Source organism: Cyrtonyx montezumae, unplaced genomic scaffold, assembly GCF_038088225.1.
Source record: "Cyrtonyx montezumae isolate F1298 unplaced genomic scaffold, pur_monq_1.0 scaffold_8, whole genome shotgun sequence".
Lineage (NCBI taxonomy): Eukaryota > Metazoa > Chordata > Aves > Galliformes > Odontophoridae > Cyrtonyx > Cyrtonyx montezumae.
The window spans coordinates 76,495,217-76,516,032 of NW_027072089.1; the positions used below are offsets into that span (position 1 = coordinate 76,495,217).

At 44.2% G+C, this 20,816-nt stretch overlaps 1 protein-coding gene across 1 annotated transcript in view; it reads right to left on the reverse strand.

Moving 5' to 3' along the window:
- Window positions 1–15,605: 15,605 nt before the first annotated feature.
- The window catches only part of RNF152 (ring finger protein 152), a 41,253-nt gene continuing 36,042 nt past the window's right edge, over window positions 15,606–20,816 (reverse strand). The window contains exon 2 of the mRNA XM_065752385.1: window positions 15,606–19,494. Coding sequence (XP_065608457.1) covers window positions 18,750–19,361 — 612 coding nt within the window. The 5' untranslated portion in view covers window positions 19,362–19,494 and the 3' untranslated portion in view covers window positions 15,606–18,749. The remainder of the gene's footprint in view (window positions 19,495–20,816) is intronic.

A 20,816-nucleotide genomic window follows, 5' to 3' on the forward strand; every position in this document is an offset into this window, starting at 1 on the left:
TTAGATGCAGAATTCAACAACATTGGCTTACAGCCAGATTTCCAGAGAGGAGCGCATGAACTAAAGTTTGCACACAAGTAGTTACCATGACCCTGGAGGACCTTCCTCCCAGACTTCACTGAAAGCAAAAGTGGACCCCAAAGTCTAATCCTGTGGTCTGAATTCTTCAGGCTCACAGAGCGGCTGCACTGATTTGGCCTGCAAAGCACAGAACTGCTGGAGGTGAGAAATGATATCAGCACCTGGCCCAGAGGACTTTATGAAACTGCCCAACTCTGAAGTAACCAAAAATAGAAAGATTTTCTGAGCTCTGACCATACAAATGATCCTCGTAAAGCTGTCAGTGCAGAAGACTGACAGACAGTGTCTGAAAGGTCATAAAATCAATAAACAGAAAGTCAGCTCACGGAAAAGCTAATAGGAGAGTAACTGCCCTTTGGCTCAAAGCAGGAGAGAAAGGTACACATCCCTGGTGGTTTTGAGGTGGCAGCTGCACTGTTGCTTCAAAAGGCCAGAGAGGTGTCTTTGTTTTTCAACATTCAGTTCAGTTTTACAGTCAGCTCAGTCTGCAGACACTGTAATAAAAGCAGTTCTAAAATCCAGAGGGAAACACTACTTTTCCCTGATGAGTATGGAATGAGAGAGGTGTTATCTGATCCCCCAGCTTTCTCTATGGGCTATTAGCACAACTCCTCCTTGCAAATTGCACAAGGAGCAAAACTCGGGTACCTGCTCTCCAGGTGGAACCATGACGACTGCAAGCAAAGCCCAAATAAGCTCTGTTGCACAGCAGCATTTTGAAGAAACTCAAGGGACCCGGACCATTTTACACACTGACCAAAATGCCATGGTGGGAATTATCCTGGAAATGACAACGTTTTCTTCTTAAGGTGACAACCATAAGCTTTTTTTCTGTGCTTAAGGTGACAACCATAAGCACAGAACAATGAACCGTGGCACTGCAAGTGAGGGAAAAAAAAAAAGTGAAAGATGCACAGAGGGAAAAATGAAAGGGGTGACACATAACTTATTATTCTGTGAGAAACCACTGCAATTCAGCAACAGTTTAGGTTATACGCACAGATGGCTAATGCAAGGGACGTTTGCTCCAGTGCCTTTTTTCCCAGCAGTTTCTTTGCCTTCAAGCCATCCTGATTTCTTGTGTCCAGTAAAACTCCAGTATGTGGTCTCCCACAGGCCACTCTGTGAATTTTCAGGATGCAGTTCCAAGTTATGCAAGTTACCTGAGCATACAAATTGCTCCTCTGCAGTGTTCCCACTGTCCTTGAAGGGGTATGGACTGTAAGTGTGAAAATGTGGTGCTCTGGCAGCAGCTTCAGAGGGAAAAAAAAATCCAAGAGTGTCGGAGCAAAAAAAAGGAAGGTCACATTAATCAACAGAACAACCTGCCATGGGCAAGAGACTCAGCTGCATTCTGCTGCCACAGAAAACTCCCAGAGATGCTCTGTAATTTGGGTGTTGAGCTCAGGAATGTCCACTTGTTCTTGCTTTCCTTGAATACTGAATCAAAGGAAGAGCAGCAGAAGCAAGAACGCAGCTGCAAAGAATGAATATTTTATTTTGAATTCAAAAGTCTATCAGCAAAAAGAAACTAGTGATCACTACTGATACAATTCACCATACTGTTGGCTTTCACATACCTCTGAATAGTTTCCTGATGACTGCTGAGCAAAGGACAGCTGAGAATACACTGAGGTGCTCGCAGTCAGCACGCAGTGTTCTGCAATCTGCATACACAGTTGGCTCATGAATCAATCCTGCAAATTTTCAAGTGCACATATCGCATCAATATATAATATCTATCAGTTTGCATATTCACATTCAATGATTCAAAAGATGAGAGAGAATGGTCCTTAAAGTTAGAGGAACAGCACCAGATCATTGGAGTCACGTCATAGGAGAGTATTCCTTTTTTGCACGCATGCTTGAAAGCGTCGAAAGACACAGAGCAGGAAGAGAGCATTCCCTGCAAAACTGAAAAGCTCCATGAAGAGGCAAGTTGCACTGGCGAGTGAGAACTCCAACCTTATTATTACTTTAGATAATGGATTTCTGCAAGGTTTTCCCAACAAGCTTTTTATAACCTTATGAAAACAAGTGCCACGCTCATGAGACGTCTTGGGGAATGCCACGTGAAGTTTTGTAACATGCGTAACACTAAGCACATGCACTTATATACATACATAAATACATGCAAATACATTTTACACAGGTATATATAGACATTTATAAAACAGGCTTCAGCTTGTGCTAAATACGGCTTCAGCTTGTGCTAAATGTTCTCAAGCTACACACAGGGTTTTGGGTAAATGAGAAGGAACTCTTGTTTTGTTTTGATTTTTTTAAGTTTCACACAAAATATTTTGAGGGATAATTGCTGTTAACAAATGGTTCCATCATCCTTGCTGTCAGGCGAAAACCATACAGGCACACAAAAGGAACAGTCACTAAAACTGACACCTACATTAGCAAAGAGTAAAATATGCTTTGTCTGAATTTTATACTGCAGCTTGCTTTTGAACTTACCACCATTCACTGATTTCCAAAGCGTTGAGAAGGTTGTTTTAATTACAGTAATATACAGTTTTGATTGATACATCGATAATGCAATTAGATTTTGTGGTCCTTTTCATACAAACCATATTCTAAGATGCCTTTCTGCATTAAATCCTACATGATGATATCTTAAGTTTTAAGCAGCTCACTTTGAATTCAACCATGTATTCTCAAGTGATCAAGGTCAAAGCCTTCATTTAAAAACAAGATATGAACAGGTAAAGAGGTATTTCAGAACGGTCACTGCACAAGATCCGAAAGAGGTATAACCTGGAGGGCTGGTCGTTGGTTTTGGTTTTTTTTTCATTTTAGCCTTGCAGAAGTGGTCTGTGCTACAGATAAAAAGAAAATACAGCATTATGAAAACTTAGATTTATAAGTGATCAGTGGAGCATCTAGCTTGACCCCATCTCATTTCTCAGTTTCATCCAAATATCCTGATGTTACAGGAATGCAACACTCCTCCAAAATACAAATTATGGGTCTGCAGAAGGCAAGGAGGAATCATCTCCCTCCGACAGCTCTCCAGTATCTCAGCCTGTTTGGCAGGTGTGTGTCGGAGACCCCAGTAACTAAGCTTTCCTGCCCACTACCAAAAAAACAAAACCAAAAAACACTCAAAAGGAACTTTCTTGCCCCTAGGTCTGTTGATGATTATGGCTCAGAGCACATGAGCCGGGTGTGGTCTGGCATCATGCTCAGGGCCAGCAGAACTCAGAGCTTCTCCATTCAATATTCTGCCTACTGGCATCTGAAAAATGCCCTGTGTTAATCAGTGAGGTGAAAGAACAGTGCTACTATTAGCTACCCAAGAATGCTTGAACGCCTACACACGCTGATCATAGAGAGGTTGAAATAGACCTCTAAAACCATCTAGTCAAACCATTCACCTACCACCATTGCCCACTAAACCATGTCCCTAAGACATGAAGTCACCTGCCAGACTCTGAATAGGCCAGGTGAGGAAATTGAAGTCTTCACCCTCAAAATCAACACTTGGTATAGGCAGCAAATTCAATATTTTTGGGCACAGACTGTTGACTGGTAAAACACCTACTGCTCTATATCCTGCTTTGCTTCTACCAGACACCTGGTGAACCAAGCCCAGTGCTCCAGCCCCGCCACTTTTTCCCAGAGATGTTGCCAGGACGATGCAGGACCTTCAAGCTGTGGAAGGAGGTGTAAACAAGAGCCTCTCTTGCACACTGCAGCAGGAGACTGGCACAGAGCCACCAAAGGGACAGAGCTGTGGGAAAGAACTGGCACAGAGTTTGGGGGAAAGCTGGACATTGGGAAGTGAGATCCTCCTTGGGCCCAACCCTGACATGGCCAATGCAAAGCCAGCAGAGGAGCTGCAAGACAGGACAGTGCTGGGGGGCTTCGACCAGGGGTAGGTTTCCCATGGAGAGGATGCCCAGCCAAAGGTGCCATGATGGCAGCCCATGGACAGGGGAGGATTTTATCCAGCTGGGGTACCACTGCACTGCTGCATGTCTCTGAAAGGCAGCCTCGGGACTGTGTGTCTGCCGTAGAAACCCTGGGGCAAAGTGAGTCTGTGTCAGTTTAATAGCACACAACTATTCTGACTTCAACAAGGCCTCTTTCAATACGTCTGTGGGCAGCCTGGCTTTGTTTCAGCCTACGCTTTGTTTACTCTAACTTCCTGGAAAGGGAACTACTATCGAAGCAATTGCAAATTTGTTTTCCTGACGAGGTACATTAGTACTTTATACCCAGCTGAAGATAATAATAGCTTAAGTATAGCCCTAAGATTTAGCAGATGAACTCCACCCAGGTGCTTTATTTTTACTGTATTACACAGACCTTATCCATCCCTTGGTCTCTGCGTAGGCAGCTTTTATCAATATTTGAGTGTACACAGAAAAAAGAAAAGAAAAAAAAACTAACAAAAAAAAAAAAAAAAAAAACGTAATCAGAGACAACAATCTCAGGGCGTAAGTAGAGGAAAACACTTAGTACTAGATAAGCGCCTGGCCTAGTGTGTTAATCTGCTGTTCAGCAATACTTAGTCATGCTGAGAGCATTTTATTCACCATTAGTCCTGGTGCTCCAAACACCACTCCTCACGCAGTGTCTCACTCCCTGACAATAAAGGTGGCAGAACTGGGCCTTCATGATTTATCCACGCTCCACATAGGGCCGCCACAAAAACCTGCTCGAGTTGCATTGTTCCCATTACACAGGCATGACTGAGGCTGCTCAAAAGTGATACATGGTGCAATTAATGTGCCCATCTGCACCTGTGGCCAATTAATTAGGCTGGGGACATTGCTAAGCTGAACAGTAGCTTGGGAGCTGTTTGCATGCCACAGATACTCCTAGCGGCCTTCTAACCAGGGCAGGAAGGAACAAAACCACTGGCTTATTTGTTTAATTACTGGTGTGCTTTGATTGCACAGAACATGTCCTAAGTCACATATTTTTATTTATTTATTCCCCAGCACAGGCAGGATGAGAGCCCATCAGCTGGCTCCGAAACCTGGAATTTAGAGACATCTCGTTTCTTGAGGTCTAGAGATTCTGATCCATCCTGGACACAAGTTTGAACACGGCGCTGAATCGTCAGATGCCTCAGCACCAAAGCTCTTAACATGGCTGCTAAGAGGCCCAAATTAATTAATAGGAGCTAACAGCCTTGGTGTTCTGTGGTAACAGCATCAAAGTGAAAACCACTGCATATTCAGTGTCAGACATGCCAGTGTATTTATTCTACTCTTACAATTTCCAGATCTGCCAGGGAGCACAACCAACACCCTCCTATTCATTTTTATGGGATTAATTTAACCCATTACATTTTGTAATCAGGCCCTGCCCTGCGGCCTTCTGACTGTTGCTCCATAGCTCTCAGCCCCCGACAGCTGATAGAAGCATACAGAAAAAAAATTAAATGATAAGCTCAGATCAGGATAATGCTGGCAATAATCTGAGCTGGCTAAAGGCAGCTCAGGGTGTTTATTCATGTAACACTGACAGCAAAGCATATCAGCTAGTTGGTGTTATGCCTCGCAGTTATGACTTTACAAGCTCATTTGCAGCCACTCTGCTGACCTGTTTGCTTCACTCCTCCTTCCCTGGCACCACAGAGAACTGTGCACTTCATCTTCGGATGGAGACTGCACAATCTAACATAGCAATGAAACATCTCAGCCTTTGTGCTCCTACCACAAGGTCAACATGCAAGCATGCCCGTTCAAAGGATTGGAGGGAACGGCCACAAAGGAAATAAACAGCAAGCTCTTTGCTGGGTAATTTGTCACACTATTGTCATCAATCCCAGCCAAAGAATAAAGTGAAACAATGAACAACATCAAGGTTAGGTAGGCTGTGCTCAGGCATTAAATACACAAAGCAATATACTCATCTGGGCGAAAGTTAAAAATGCCATAGATAACAAACAGTGGGCAGCAAATCAGTGCTCAGGTAGCAGGAGAAACTTCTGAGAAGCAGTCATTAATTTGGCTACAGTGATGAATTCCTCCATGGTGAAAGCAACAACCCACTTCACGGCTTTACAGATTCATTGCTTACGAGGCCATGAGGAACTGCACAATAATTTAACCTGTCCTCCTGCATAAGACTTCAGCTATCAGCAGTCTTTTATAATGCCTTCAGCTGGTGGTAAAGGAGTGATTTTGATGAGACATATTTCACATATTTGAGTTCCTCCACCCAGCTTCCCATGCAGGCACTGGGGAGAGGGCCCAGCAGCGAAATGACTCTGGCCCCATTTTGCCCTCCTGTTGCTGGAGGTGTTGAAGAAATGTACAGATGTGGCACTAAGGGTTGTGAATAGTGGGTATGGTGGTGATAGATTGATGGTTGGACTAGATTATCTTAATGGTCTTTTCCAACCTTAATTGCTTCAATGATCTCGAGAGGTCCCTTCCAACCCCTATGACTCTATGATGCTGTTTATCTCTCACTTTTCTGCGCTTGCTGTCCCAGACTGACCCTGCCCTCTCCCTCAAAACATGTCCTACACACCCTGTACAGTGCCTGTGTCACAAACATAATCAAAGAATCATTAAGGATGGGGAAGACCACTAAGATCACCTAGTGAAACAACCAACCCATTACCTCTGTGCCCATGTCCTTCTGTGCCACATCTACCCTTCAAACCCTCCAGGCACAGTGAGTCCAGCACCTAGGCAGCCTGTTCCAGTGTACTGGTGGATGGTTAGGGAGAGAAAAAGCACTGCTGCTCGAGAAAGCTTCCACCTAGCCTGGGAGCTAACAGTGGATCCTGAGATTTCCTCACTGCTTAGACTGGAATCTACTGAATTTGGTTATTTCATGCCACATTATCACTCTCCCTCAGTACTTTTCTCATGTAACCACTTCAGTTTTTCACTAGTGAAGCCACCTCTTCACAGAGACTGTGAGCTCTCCTGTCTCTCAGTAGAATTTCCTCTCCCCTGTGTGGACGACATCTCCCTTACTATCTCAGTACTCAAACCAAGTGGCATAACTAAGGTAAATTCAGGGCAACTGTCATCTGCCTATATCTAGCTTTGATGCAGGCTGCTCTTATTTCGTGCTTGAAGAAGAAGAGCTTGGGGGCACAAAAAAATCTTGTTTTCTTCCTCAGCTTATCGCTTCATCTAATAAAACATGCTATCTCACCTGACAAACCTGATTTATACTCTTAGCTCATCCTGGCTAAAAAACATCATATTTACTAAGCAATTACAAATGACAGAGCACTATTTGGTTTTGCTTTGCTTTTGATATTAAAAAAAAAAAAAGCAAGTACACAATTTTCAGGCCTTTCCTTTCTTCAAGAATGTTTCTGTACATTTCTGCCAATTGGCATTTGTCATATCACAGTGAAACTGGATGACCCACACCTAATTGTGAAAAGTCACTAAATGGAAAGTGACACCGTGTAAGCTGTGGCATGGCACTGATAATGAAGGAATTCAGTTTCTTGCAGCTGCAGAACTCCACTTGCCCCAGGCTATTTACAGGCAGCCAGTACCACCAAAATCCACAACTCAAGGATAAAATATATATTTAAAATGCTAGGAGAGGCTGCATGTCAAAAGGGAGGGAATTACTAGAAGAGAAGCATAAATAAATTCTAATTTCCCATGGACTGGTTTCTCACTGTTCACTGCAAGACCCAATTTAATTTTTTCTTCTACTTGAGTCATTTATTGGGGGATCTCTCCCAGACAAACTTTCTAATAAGATTCAAGTACACGCGGCACCGTTTTCATTGGTTTGGCACATACGCAATAATCACTGTCTCTTTTCCTTCTATTCTTCTTATCCACATATCATCAGAACAGAAATTATCTTTTAGATGGCTATCACGTTGTTAAATTTCATTTGAAAGGTCATTGGGAAGGGACACAGTGACTCAGTATAAGCATACATGACTCATTTCTATTGGAAACCAGACTTTAAAATGGAAGATTTACAAGGAAAATGAGCTGCACTTTGGCTCAAAGCAATACAGTCACTGGAAACATCAGAGTTTGCTGAATACAAAAAAAATTATCTGTATATATGTGTCCTCACCTTGGCTGTTGTAAATTCTCAGAGATACCCAGAAGATTTTGGGTTTATATTCATTAATACCTAATAGCCCACTAATCTCATGTTTATATTCCGTGTGTCAGCTGAGGAGATATGGGAGCATCACTAGACACACGCGTGAGCCCAGGCATGTGTATGCACAAGGACATGTACACTCAGGTATCACAAAGAGCATTCAAAGGGAGATGCCACAACAGCTCCAGTCCCACAGGACACAGGCTTGCACCCACGGCAACGGTACAGTTGCATCAAACTTGCAGAGATAAAGCTGCCCAGGGAAAGATGGGGAGCGTGACCATTCACAAGACACTTTTCTACCTCTTTTTCACAAGTGCATAAAAGCAGCTTTCCGATGGACCACTTGAAAGTCACCTCCACACATCTGAAACTTGGCTGAGGATCTCAGCCTGCCTTTATTACTGCACAACTCTATTAAAGCTCTCCATGGAACCGATGAGTGAATGTCCCAGCCAATTTCACTTTTTGTATTAAAAAAGAAAAGCATACACTAGTCTATTGAAAATCATTTTAAAGAATTTTAATCATAGCAAATGTGTCTGAACAGTTCTCATAAAATCAGTGCTTCCACATATACAAAGGACAAGACTCCAGAGACTGACCTACAAAATTACAGGGGAAGAAAGGGCAGTGGAATGGGTTGGATACAGCAACATTTAAGATATGTTTCAGGAAAGGCAAAGCGAGCAAAGAATGCTTCCACAAACATTCAGAGTTATTGACAGCACTTTGATTTCACCTTTGTAAAGCCAATATTTGGCAAGGTTTTGACAAGGCAGCCCAGCAGCTCACAAATCTGTAGGGGCTGAGTAGACCATTGCAAGAAAAGAAGGGATAAGCCATCTAATAATACGTTATATGTGTTCTTGCCTCTGAAATGCATCAAGGACTTCAGTTCACAGCCACCAAACACAGCCAGCCTGCTTACTTAGCTAGAACATAATAAACAAGGGAGGGGAGGGAGCTTACAGAGAACAAATGAACATATAAAACAGAGTATAAAATGAGGAGGAGGAGTTGAAAGGGACCCACAAGGATCATCAAATCCAACTCCTGGCTCCACTCCTGGATCACCAAGAATTCAAACCCTATGTCTGAGAGTGTTGGTCAAACACTTCAAGAGCTCTGGGAGCTCAAGGCCATGATCACGGCCTGTTCCAGGGCCCAACTACCTCTGGCGAAGAACCTTTTCCTAAGGCACAACCTGACCCTCCAACAGGGAGATGCTCCTGGCTGCAACACTCCCCCTGTGTTTCCCAGCAGTTGGAGACCTCATCTGCTTACTCTCAGGACTTACAGATATTTTTCTTCTCAAATGTCTTCTGCTGAGCAAGCTGTAGGCTCCAGAACGGGAAGTCTACTGGGATTCATTCAGAGCACAGCTGAAATTCAGGGGCACCTCCTCTTTCTCTTGACAGTGCTTAAATAGATCCTGAACAGATGGCACAAACGAGGCCTGAATTAAGAACAGTTTTACTCGTCTTTTTGTTTTTCCTAGTTCCTGTGCTTGTTTTTCCAAAGCAATTATAAACAAAATGAGGCTGGGGAAGGGGGTAGAATGGGAAACACTTTTTAGAGCCTACCACAAGAGAATCTGAGCAGCACAGAATCACAGAACTGTAGGGGTTGGAAGGGACCTCTAGAGATCATCGAGTCCCACCCCCCTGCCAAAGCAGCTCCCTAGCCCAGGTTGCACAGGTAGGCGTCCAGGCGGGTCTGGAACGTCTCCAGAGAAGGAGACTCCACCACCGCTCTGTGCAGCTGTGCCACTGCTCCGTCACTGCACTGGGAAGAAGTTCCCACACACATTTGTGCAGAACTTCCTATGCTTCAGTTTGTGGCCATTTCCCCTCCTCCTATCAGTGTGCATTGCTGAGAAGAGTCCGGCCTCATCCTTCTGCCTCCCACTCCTTAGATATTTATAGATGTGGACCAGATCCACTCTGAGTCTTCTTTTTTCAGTGCTGAACAGACCCAGGTCTCTCAGCCTTTCCTCATAAGAGTGGTGTTCCACGCCCTTTATCATCTTTGTAGCCCATTTTGGTAATTCCTTACCTGAAGCTGAATGAAAGGACAAGTTCTTCAGTTCACAGGACAGGAGATGGCTGAGACACCTCTACATTGTGACAACTTAGCTGAAGGATCCTTACAGAAAGATTTTGACATTTCTTTCAAACTTTAGAATCCTCTGTAGGTTCCAAGCTCTAACCCAAGATGTGCTCAACTACTGTCTTTCAGCAGAGAATGTTCCCAGTGTGTCCCTTCTGAGCTGTTGTTCCAGCAGAGGTTTGTGACCGGTGCCAGCCACATTCCAGACTGTTCAACACCTGTCCCAGGACTCCTCTCTCCTTGGGCCACGCAAGCAAATGCAACTATGGTCTGCGCAGAAGTGATATAACCAAACTCTCATCTTCCTCTTGCAAAAGTCAGGTCACTGACCCAATCAAGGATCTCAAAGTCTCCTCAGGAGAGGGATAATTTGCCCTCAGAATTGGTCAGTATCTCCTTATGAAAGGCTGCTTGCTGTACATCTATAAAACGAGGACTGCCACTGCATATAGGACATATGACAAAGAGCCTCGCAGGCTGAGTCCACTAACAGCTTTAAACGAGCTATGAGACCCAAGTTTGATCTCTGAGAACTGACAGCCAGAGCTAATTCCACATCCACTGCTCTCTGTGCTCAAAACCCAGGAAGTCCAGGCTTTGCACACTTCAGCAAGCATTTCAAATTTATCAGGCAGCACGTGACGTTTCATTGAGATTTTGGTGCTACTGCAGTTTTCATCTGTTAGGAGGTTTATGAGATATTACAAAACAAGAGCACAAACACACATTTGGAAACTCAGCAGACCTAATCCCAAGCCATGAATATGGGTTTTCTTCTTCCTTTCCCCCCCCCCCCACCAAACAAAGTAGAATCACAAAATATATGTCACTGGTGCACTAGAACTACTGGTGCAGTACAACAAAAAGAGCTGATAATGAGAAATCTTATTGGTAAAATTTGTTTGTGCAAATGGTTTCTAGTCTCTCATTTGTCTTAACCCTTGTTTTGCTGTTGATTTTTTTCCCCCAAAAATATTAGGGCTATAGTATTTTGAAAGGTAAAATAATCCAAAATATTTATTTGGAGAGCACTGATGATGATGGCAGCACACTAAAGGGGTATTACAAATGTCTTATGTTACTCTGTATGACAGCCCTGGAGATGTTCCTATTTGTGTGGGGTTTTCTGACCGTTTTCATCACTGAAAATGCCATAGAAATCTCAGGTAGACTTAAGATAGGTTTCTCCTTGCAAATCTGCAGGGAAACAGACTGGCAAAGCGATGGGCAGGAGAAAAGGAAACAGGAGGTGGCAGCCTCGTGAGGAAGCAGTACAAAGTGCTTTCTAGGCTCCTCATTATAAAGGACAAAAGAAAGAACCCAAATGCAAAGATGTCAGGCATCAGCAATAACAAACAGGCAGCATCTTGGATACTAAAAAACATCCTCATTTATCCACTACTCTTCAACAACATTTCTCTCAGTCTTTGGGGTTTGCTGGAGCTGCTTCATGCTTGTTGTGCCTGGATGGCTGCCGAGAGACATTCAGTGTTGTTGCAATGCTTTGTTTATCACAAAGCTCCGCTCCTTGCTGGTTACATTTTACAACTCTTATCACGCTGTTTAATCCAGCTACAACTGTCCAAACCTTGTCTTCTCTAAACCAGATGAGGTCAGAAAGGAAAAGAAAGCACAGCCCACGTAGCTACTGCCGTTAGCCAGTTTAGCAAACGTAGTCATTAAGCAGGGATTCCATTGTATCAACCTGTAGGTTTAGCAAATCCCTCAGCATTTCAAAACAGTGGCAGAAACACTACTAGAATTCAGTGTATTTTTCCAGAGTTCTTTAAATCACCGTCACTCTGCATTCTTAGGATGGCTTCTGCCACAGGCTGGGACTGCACGCTTTTAATAATTTTTTAATTTATTTCCTTCTATGAGTTAAGAATTGTCAGCCACGCACAATTGGCAATTAAAAATAAGAGTTGGAAAAATACAGGTTGCTACATTCAAACGCCTGTGAGCAGCTGCCCTGGGGGATTACAGAGCCTCTCCTACCATTGCTTTCAAACAGCAATATCATCTTATCCAAAGCACAGCTGATTACTTCACGTTTCTAAAAGAATTATACAGATTAGCAAAGTTACCTAAAGGTAAAGTCCACCTTTCTTCAAGAAAGCATTTAGCGTGTGGCCAGATCCCTTCACCTTCCTTACATTGAGCACTTTCATTCTCGCTTAGTATATTAACCTGAATCACATCCCAAGTATTTCAGTGTATTTCTGAAGCAAATTTTTGAGAGACACCTGTGACCATTATTCCAAATAATTTAAGCAAGAAATTATTCATTTGCATTTCGGTCAGCAAGTTGACCATGCCTGGAGACGGAGCTTCCTTTTGTTCCTGCAGTCAGACACGGGCGTGTGGCACATGTCAGGCTGCTTTGAAAGTGCCATGACATCTACTACTAGTGTTCAGTTCTCCAAAGAGAAAGCACATACTTTTTACAATGTTGAAGCACCTTGCAGGGAATGGATTATTTTTTATTTATTTACTTGTTTTCAGATCTGGAGGCACATTCTTTCCCTCTCAAGGCACACGCAAACCCCAGTGTTTCAGGTCTGGGCAGCGCACACAGGGGCCTATGGGGCAATGCCTCAGAAACCAGTCAGCACGGTGACAGCACACCCACATCCCCTTGTCATTCTGAAGATAGGTGAACCAGTTACCTTGAGCAAGAAGGTCAAGTGTCTCAATGTACCTATTTCCTCTATCCCAAGAACCAAAGCAGAAGGTCACAGTCCATTCACCTGATCTTCCCGCTTTATGTCCTGTAAGTTGAGCACAGTAGCAGTACAAAACAGACACTTCTTTCATTTACACCTTCTCAGGTCTAAGAGGTTTAATAAATCCTGTCCTTAGCTGCTTGGAATTAACAACTTTTGTTACTGACTTCATGATTTGCCCTGGGAGATGGCCACCTGCTTTTCTTAAGATCAGTCAACGCACGTGTGAACAAAACAAGCTTTTTTTTTCAACAGTGCGACAGATCCGCACACACTGAGCATTCAGTACTTTGCTTCTTTTTTATCCCAACTTCATCCTATTGAACTTCTGTTTATCTTTTACTGAGCTTCAGCAATGCATCAGCACCCTGAAGTATTCCTGCCTGCTAATCAAGCCTTTCAGTTATGTGGGAAACTATACTACTGAAACATGTAGCTTCCCATCTCCACAGCACTGAAGAAAAAAAGCGACCTGGAGTTCCACAGACAAGGTATTCTTAGTACATCACTTGATAAGACATCAGATAAGACATCACCTCTGGAGCAGCCGGTCCTCTGCAACAGCACTAGGTGTCTGTTTGCACAAGACTGCTTAGAGGGAACCACACTGACCTCATGCAGAAACCAGGCAGCAATACCTGGGCTTTGCATGACCATGCTATCTATATCAGCACCATAAAGTACACGACCTTCCTGAGCTGTAAGTGCCTGGGGCCCTTTTGCTAATCCTCTTGTTCTCTATTACACAAGAGCGTGTGTTGTGTGCTTCCCCTGCTCCCCCGAGCATGGCAACGCTTCTCCATGCTCATATGTGCAGGGACTTAGAACATTCCCACAGGTCCTCATCTCCTTGCCATGCTTAGGTGCCTCAGGGTGGTACAAATGAGGAAGGGGGAAACAGGCTTGAGTATATCTGAAGGTGACTGTGGGAAGCACAGGAAGCATTTTTTTCTCTGTGGATCTTATCTAGTCTCTCTGAATTGTTTTAGACATTTAGGAACTTGTAAGCACAAAAATCATACGGATTACTTAGGACTAAAATGAGAAATGTATTAAAGCATGAGGAAACGCTTAAAAAAAAAAACCCACATTTATTAAGCCTTAAATTTCACTGAACTTCAAAGGTAATTTTTTTTCATTAAAGATGCTCAAGGCAACTTTAGAAACACCTGCAAAATCATTCGACATGAGGACGAAGCAAGGAGCTTTGTTTGTCGACACGAGCATGCAAGAGGCAAAGCAACAAAGAACAGAACAGCCCCAGCTGCCAGGTCCACGGACAGCGTACGCATGGGAAAGGTCACTCAAACATGTTGTAAATGCACTGCAGCAAAGCCAGGCAATCTCACCCTGCTCTTGCACAAAAGCATTGCCTCCGGGGCCAGCTGATTTCAGCAGCCTCCTGGATGATGCCGGGACTCAATTGTACCCATGCAACCTCTTCTTCCCTCTGTTGCTGCTTTGCCCTCATCCAAACACACAGAAACTCTGGGACAGATCTCAAGCCACGCTTTATGCACAAGTAGCATAAGGAAATTGTGTATTATTATTATTTTTTGCTTGTTTCATTTTTGCCCCATTAGGAATGGGGCTCAGGGCATTACTGTGACTGGGAGGGCAGAGCCAGGTGTCCATCGTTGCAGTGTGTGTCACCTCAAGGCCAATCGCTCCCTACTTCCACAAGCACAAAGTGTACTTAAAACTTCTAAATCATCTGATTAATCAGATAGAAAAATCTGCTGTGTGGCTCAGTAGTCTTCCGCTTCAATTTCATATTCCATGGTAATTAAAAGTGAAAATCTGTTTATCATTTACTACAACCCACACTTAACACTTTGTCTTAAAACACTAAGAATCGAATTTCAGCCAACCCCTCATGAAAAAAGAGAAGCACAGCAATTCTGCCAAATTCCCATCCACACTCTTTGTTCAATAGCAAAGTAACAGAGGTACCATAATCCATTTGATATCAATTCTTTTCCTGCTAATGCTTTATTCAGACTGAGCTTCATTAATAAAGATGAAACTTTGGACTGACAACTGCTCCATGATCACAAAACATTCAGGCTCCTTTACACTGTGGTTAAGCACAAAGAATTACTGAACACATTTTCCCAAAAAGAAATCCCGTACACCAAAATGGTGTATTTTGAATTTTTAAAATTCACTAGAACAGAATTTCACAGAGTGAATCCTATGGTCCGTTTGCCAGGAAAGTGCAAGCCAAAAATGGAAGGTGAGGCCTCCCAGGATAGCAAAGAAGCTGGAGCCCAACGCACACATCCTTCCCATTAAACGAGCTATGAAACACACATTCACGGAGTAATTTGTTCTAAAAATGCAGGTGCAATTGTAACTGCCCACAGCCACTTCCAATCTGATTTCTGGCTGCATAGATGGCACTGGAGTTGCAAATAAGTCTCTTTTTTGTTTGCTGGAACTCAGCAGTGACTTTGACTTTGCCCGGTGACTTTGTCAGTGGACAGCAGGGCACAAGAACCAGCCCAGAACTCAATGATTTTCACACAAGTCCAAATGTCTCCACAGAGAAAACATACAAGAACGAGGACTTTTTCTTCAATAAAACAAACAAAAAAAACCCGATCCAAACTGTGTTTATAGCAGTATTACTTTTCAGTGCCAGGAACTGGATCACAGAATGGGACAGACTGCACTGCATTTTCAACGCGGGATGACTACTGACACACCTGAGGAACATTTTTAACAGCATACATGACAACAAACTATTCAGTTCTCTTCTGTACAAGTCAGCAGATACGTGAGGTGATCCAATGTGATGTGGCAGCTGCAAATTTAAAATGATCTAAAGCCAGAGCAAAAACACCTCTGGAATTTGTTAAAAAGAAGGAACATCCGTACACACCGCACACGCAGACAAAAACCTTGAGGTTTTGCTTATTGCTCTTACACAAGGCTGTAAGCAGGGAAATGTCTGGATCAGAAATTAGGTCAAACATGCATTTCAGCAGGCATAAGAGTACAGGAAATTCATATTAACAAAACAATGCACTGCATTACGTAACACGGGGTGGTATTCTGCTAATATAGTACGCCATTAACACCGGATAAACTCCATGTCTGCCCGTTGAGTAATGTGTTATGCAGTGTGGTATTTCAACCTAATTTCTGATTGCTCCTTCATAGTGCGCTCTCCATACGGGGATGAAGAGGGGCAGTTTTCAAGACAACTTCTCTGCAATGCAGAGAAACCTTGGCCTCAAGAGCTCCAGCAGGGCAGGTACGGCCAGCACGAGGTTAGGGTTCACGCCGTATCTCCCAGGCCTACTCTCTGACTGCTTTGTGTCTTTATGCAGTCATCAAAAACTCAGACAAATGCAGAAGTTGATGCAAAATGCTTCCATGCTGTTCTCAGAGCATCTTCCAGCTACACCATGTACTCCTGGTATAAGCACAGATTGCTACAGGGGATAAGGCAGTAGAGGGCTGAGTCCTGTATCTGGTCATCTCCTTACAAGTCTATGAAGGCAAGAGTTTTTGGTGAACTGGCTGTTCTTTACATAACAAGCAGCACAGCGTGGACATCACCAGAAACCTGGTGACCTACTGGGAACAAGAGACTAACATGTTCACAAGACAAGACACATTCTGGAATTCCTGTCGTTCCCTGCTGCAACCAAGTCAAATGTGCTGCTGAGAGATGTCAATGTGTTACAGTTCTCCTAAGTTCAAGGCATACAGCACACTGCCTTGCACAAAAAAAGGCATTGAATTTGTTATCTGAGGATTATGTTTTGTCTTTTTTCTGTGCTATGAATTTATACGACAGCAGATAAAAAAAAATCAGCGCAACAGTTCCTCTCTATACATGACCATACATTTACCATAACAATTAAGCACCATATGTATATGCTATCCTGCAGTTAACAGAAATTAAGGAAGAAAATGGTGGCGCGGGAGTCAGGAGGGGAAGAAATGCAGCACTTAGTCAGTGGCATGTTCTTGACAAGCTCTAGTTGAGAATATTTACTGGGAACCAGAAGTAAAATCAGAAAACCACCACCATCTACAAGGCCAGCTTGGGCACTGCACAGTCAAGATGATGTTCTCTGCTGTTATAATACAACCTTGAGCAATCTCTAATTAATTACTAGAGAGCACTGGGTGGATGGCAAGTCACTCTTCAGGGAGATTACACCCAGGCAATCACTCGTACTTTGTACTTGCAAAAAAAAAAAAAAAAACAGTGCTAATCAATAGAATTTTCTGTCTCAGTAAAGGCCTGTTATGTGCCTCTCAATCTGATCCTTAAATCTCACACGGATTTCAGCATTCACACTTCCCAACTCACACAGAGCTCCATTTAAGCTACAAGCAGTACTAACTAAATCTAGCAAAGCAAGGTGCTGCTGAAATGCAGGTTCAGGAATTTGGCTTGTTCTGAGTAGAGAAATGCAAATAACTGGGAGTTCAGGACATTCACAGGTGGACACAGATTTTTCCTGTGCTTTTTCTTTAGATCTGTCGTAACAAAGACCAACATTTATATGAAATGTGGCAAGAGGTCTCCATTACTCTCACCTATACATTTTGCCACCAGGACAGACACAGTGATTTAGGAGGTACAGTACAATCCAGAAGAGGGTTTGGTTGGCCTGTGTTTTTCTTCGAGCTCTCTCACTGACTCTTACACAAAAGTTCCTCGGTCTGTTGGCATGGTGAGGCTTCCTTAGAGTGACTTCATTTTTATACCACCATGGATGTGCAGCTGTATGTCCTGTGAGACAGGGAGGCAAAACAGGTGCACATTTTTCTAAAACAAAATTAAGAAAACCCAACCTCTAGAAAAAGAAAGAACAATTTGCTGTCACATCCTTACAGGAAGAAGTCCTAGGACTTCTCATGACCCACTTCTTCACTAATGGCCATGAAGGCTGGATCTGTAGGAAGCCCTGTTGCCAGATCAGAGGTAAAATAGTATGACTAGTGTTCACCATTCAGAGCCATTCTTCATGTGAAGTAGGAAATGTTTGGCTGCATTGTTAAGTACTCCTCCTAGGCTCACTTTGCTTCCCTGCTCAGAACCTCCTTCAAATAGAAGATTCTGGAAGCGCAGCTTTCCCATAGCGGAAAAGAGTGGGGAAAATCAAACAGAGGCAAAAAAAAAAAACGCACCACAGAACCGAACGATTGCTTGTAAAATGTTTCCTTTTAAAAACTATTGTACAACCTCCTAACTTAGTTTAATTAATGTGCAGTTTAAAACATATAAAATGTCTTACCAACTAAATGATCTCTGTTTTACAAGCCTCCCCCCTCCCCCCCCCAATTAAAAAATAACATGTGTGGGTTGGTATCGAACACTTTTCACTGAGTCATGGGCCAGTTCTTCTTCAATTCTACATGGAGCAGTTTTGATCTTGAGCTACCGTGGTTGGAGGAGAGCTCAAACCGCACGCGTACTTTACAGTATAACCAGCTACGTAGATGTCTTTAATCTCATAACACAACAAAAATCGCTGTAAATTACAGTCCCTTAGATAAATGATTATGATGACGCATGCAGTCCTCCTCAGTGCCGTTACCATCACGCAGGGGACATAGGTTTCTCCATTGGCAGCTGAGGGCTCTTGCCGTGCTGGCGCACCACCGTGTGGGAACAAAGCATCCTGCAGTCATCGGCCATAGTTGCGGTGAATTGTCTCACTCGATACCACCACCACTACCACCACCAACCCAACCCCTGGCTGAGCAACCCCGGGGCAGCCCCCCCAGCCCTCAGCCGCACGAGATCACCGTGAAGCGCTTGGAAATGCACGACATGTTGTGGAGGACGATGCCCAGGAGAAAGACCAAGACGCAGGCCACCAGGATCACAGTGCACACCCCCGACCAGGTGGAGCTCTTCACCACTCCTCTGCGGTCAGGCTCCTCCGTCCCGGCCTCGGCAGGAAGGCCGCCCTGCAGCGGCTGCTGCTCAGCCGGGATCGTCACCACCGCCAGGGACTTCTGCTGGCTGCCGGGCAGGAGGCGGCAGCCGATGTCTCCCGGCAGCATGGCCCTCTCCTTGGAGAGGGGCAAGGGCAGCATGTAGCACCCGTTGCTGGGGAGTTTGATGAAGACGGGGGTGTGCTCAGAGGTGTGGGGGATGGCGATGACGGCGATCACCTCGGGGTCATCGGGCAGCTGTGACACGGAGTAGCCCGGTGGCAGCTTAGTGATGCCGCGGCACCAGGGACACCGCAGGTCCTTCTGGCTGGTCCTCATCTGCTGCAGGCACACCGAGCAGCACGTGTGCTTGCAGTCCAGCAGCTTGGGCCGCCGGCGCGGGCTGTAGTAGTTGAAGCAAATCTGGCACTCCAGCAGGGAGTCCTGGGACAGCGTCTCCATGGTGGCTGGCACGGTGCAGGGAGGCAAAGCCAGGCTGGTGGGGGGTCAGGCCACAGTGCCCCACGGCCACCTTCAACCACTTCTCCTCAAGAAGGCTGGGAAAAGCACAGGGAAACCTCCAGCCCCTCAGCACCTGAGGCAAACAGAGAAACGTGAATCAGTGGCTTACTGACAGGAACCTGAGGAAGAAAGAGCCTAGCTACGGGTGAGTGAAAACCAGAGCTGACTTTGTAAGGTGGCAAGAGAAACAAATCTGCAAGCCTTCACAAGCAAATATTATTTTGTCAGCTTTACCAAACCACTCGTGATGGCCATCATTCTCACAGTTATAAAATCACTACCAACCCTTCGGACATCCACTCATATTTATGCCCATGAAAGGAGAGGCTATGGTCCACGAAGCAGGTCCCTCAGCATAAACCTCATATTTTCAGAACTTTCTTTCATCCCTTCCAGCACCGTAACAATTCTTCTCATTTACACCTTTAAAACCCTGAGGATTTTTAGCTATTTGGCCCAGCCACTACGTCTGCATGCAAGGTGGAGGGAAAAGAAAAAGGTTTAAACAGATGCATTTCCACAGGCTCCTGAAGTTCAAATGCATACATGAATGAGCAACCACCCAACTACACAGGAACACCCACAGCCATGTGCAACAGAAAGGAATGGTAAGTTCTTCAGTTCAATTAATTGTGGGCCTGGTTACATGAATTATGAAATAAACCTTGTCCCTGACAAAGGCATTCCCCTGAGGTGAAAGGCTCTGCTGAGAACCCAGGACCGCAGCACACCAATGGAGAATGCACAGCACTGAAAGCAAGCTGCTGTTGACCTTGTTCTGAGCTAGTCGTTAATAAAGGATTCCTTGCACCTCCCCACTGATTCCTTGCAGCTATGCAAAAAGAGGCAGCTGTATTTACTTCCACAGCAAGTTGTTTAGCCTTGTTTGATTTTCAGCCACTCCAACGCACAGCAAATACGAAGGGGAGATATTTTTACAACTTTTTGCTCTGCCTTCCTCGCTGTATTTGAAGAAGTATCAGATCAAATTTGCATCCAGATAATACAGGAAAACAAACTCAAAATATTTGCGTGGGGACCTTTGATCATCTCTTATCACAGTGTTATACCCAACACAGATAACACCACAGCTGCTGGAGGATTTTTTCCCTTCCACAGAGTTATTTCTTGCCCTTTCCTCCAGGTCTTAGCAACTAGGATGCAACATGCTAATCGATAGGTGACACCAGCAGAACAGAAATAGCGTCACTCAAAAATACAAACCAGACATAAACACGGGGCTTGCAATGCAGGATAGGCCTCTGGACTACAACGTCCCATATCCTGCCAATATCTGAACTGGGAAAACAAAATACACGTCATCTCTTCAGATGCTAACGACTTGTCACTGGCTGGCAGCACTGGCCCTGCCGACGATTTTGTAACAGCAGTGGA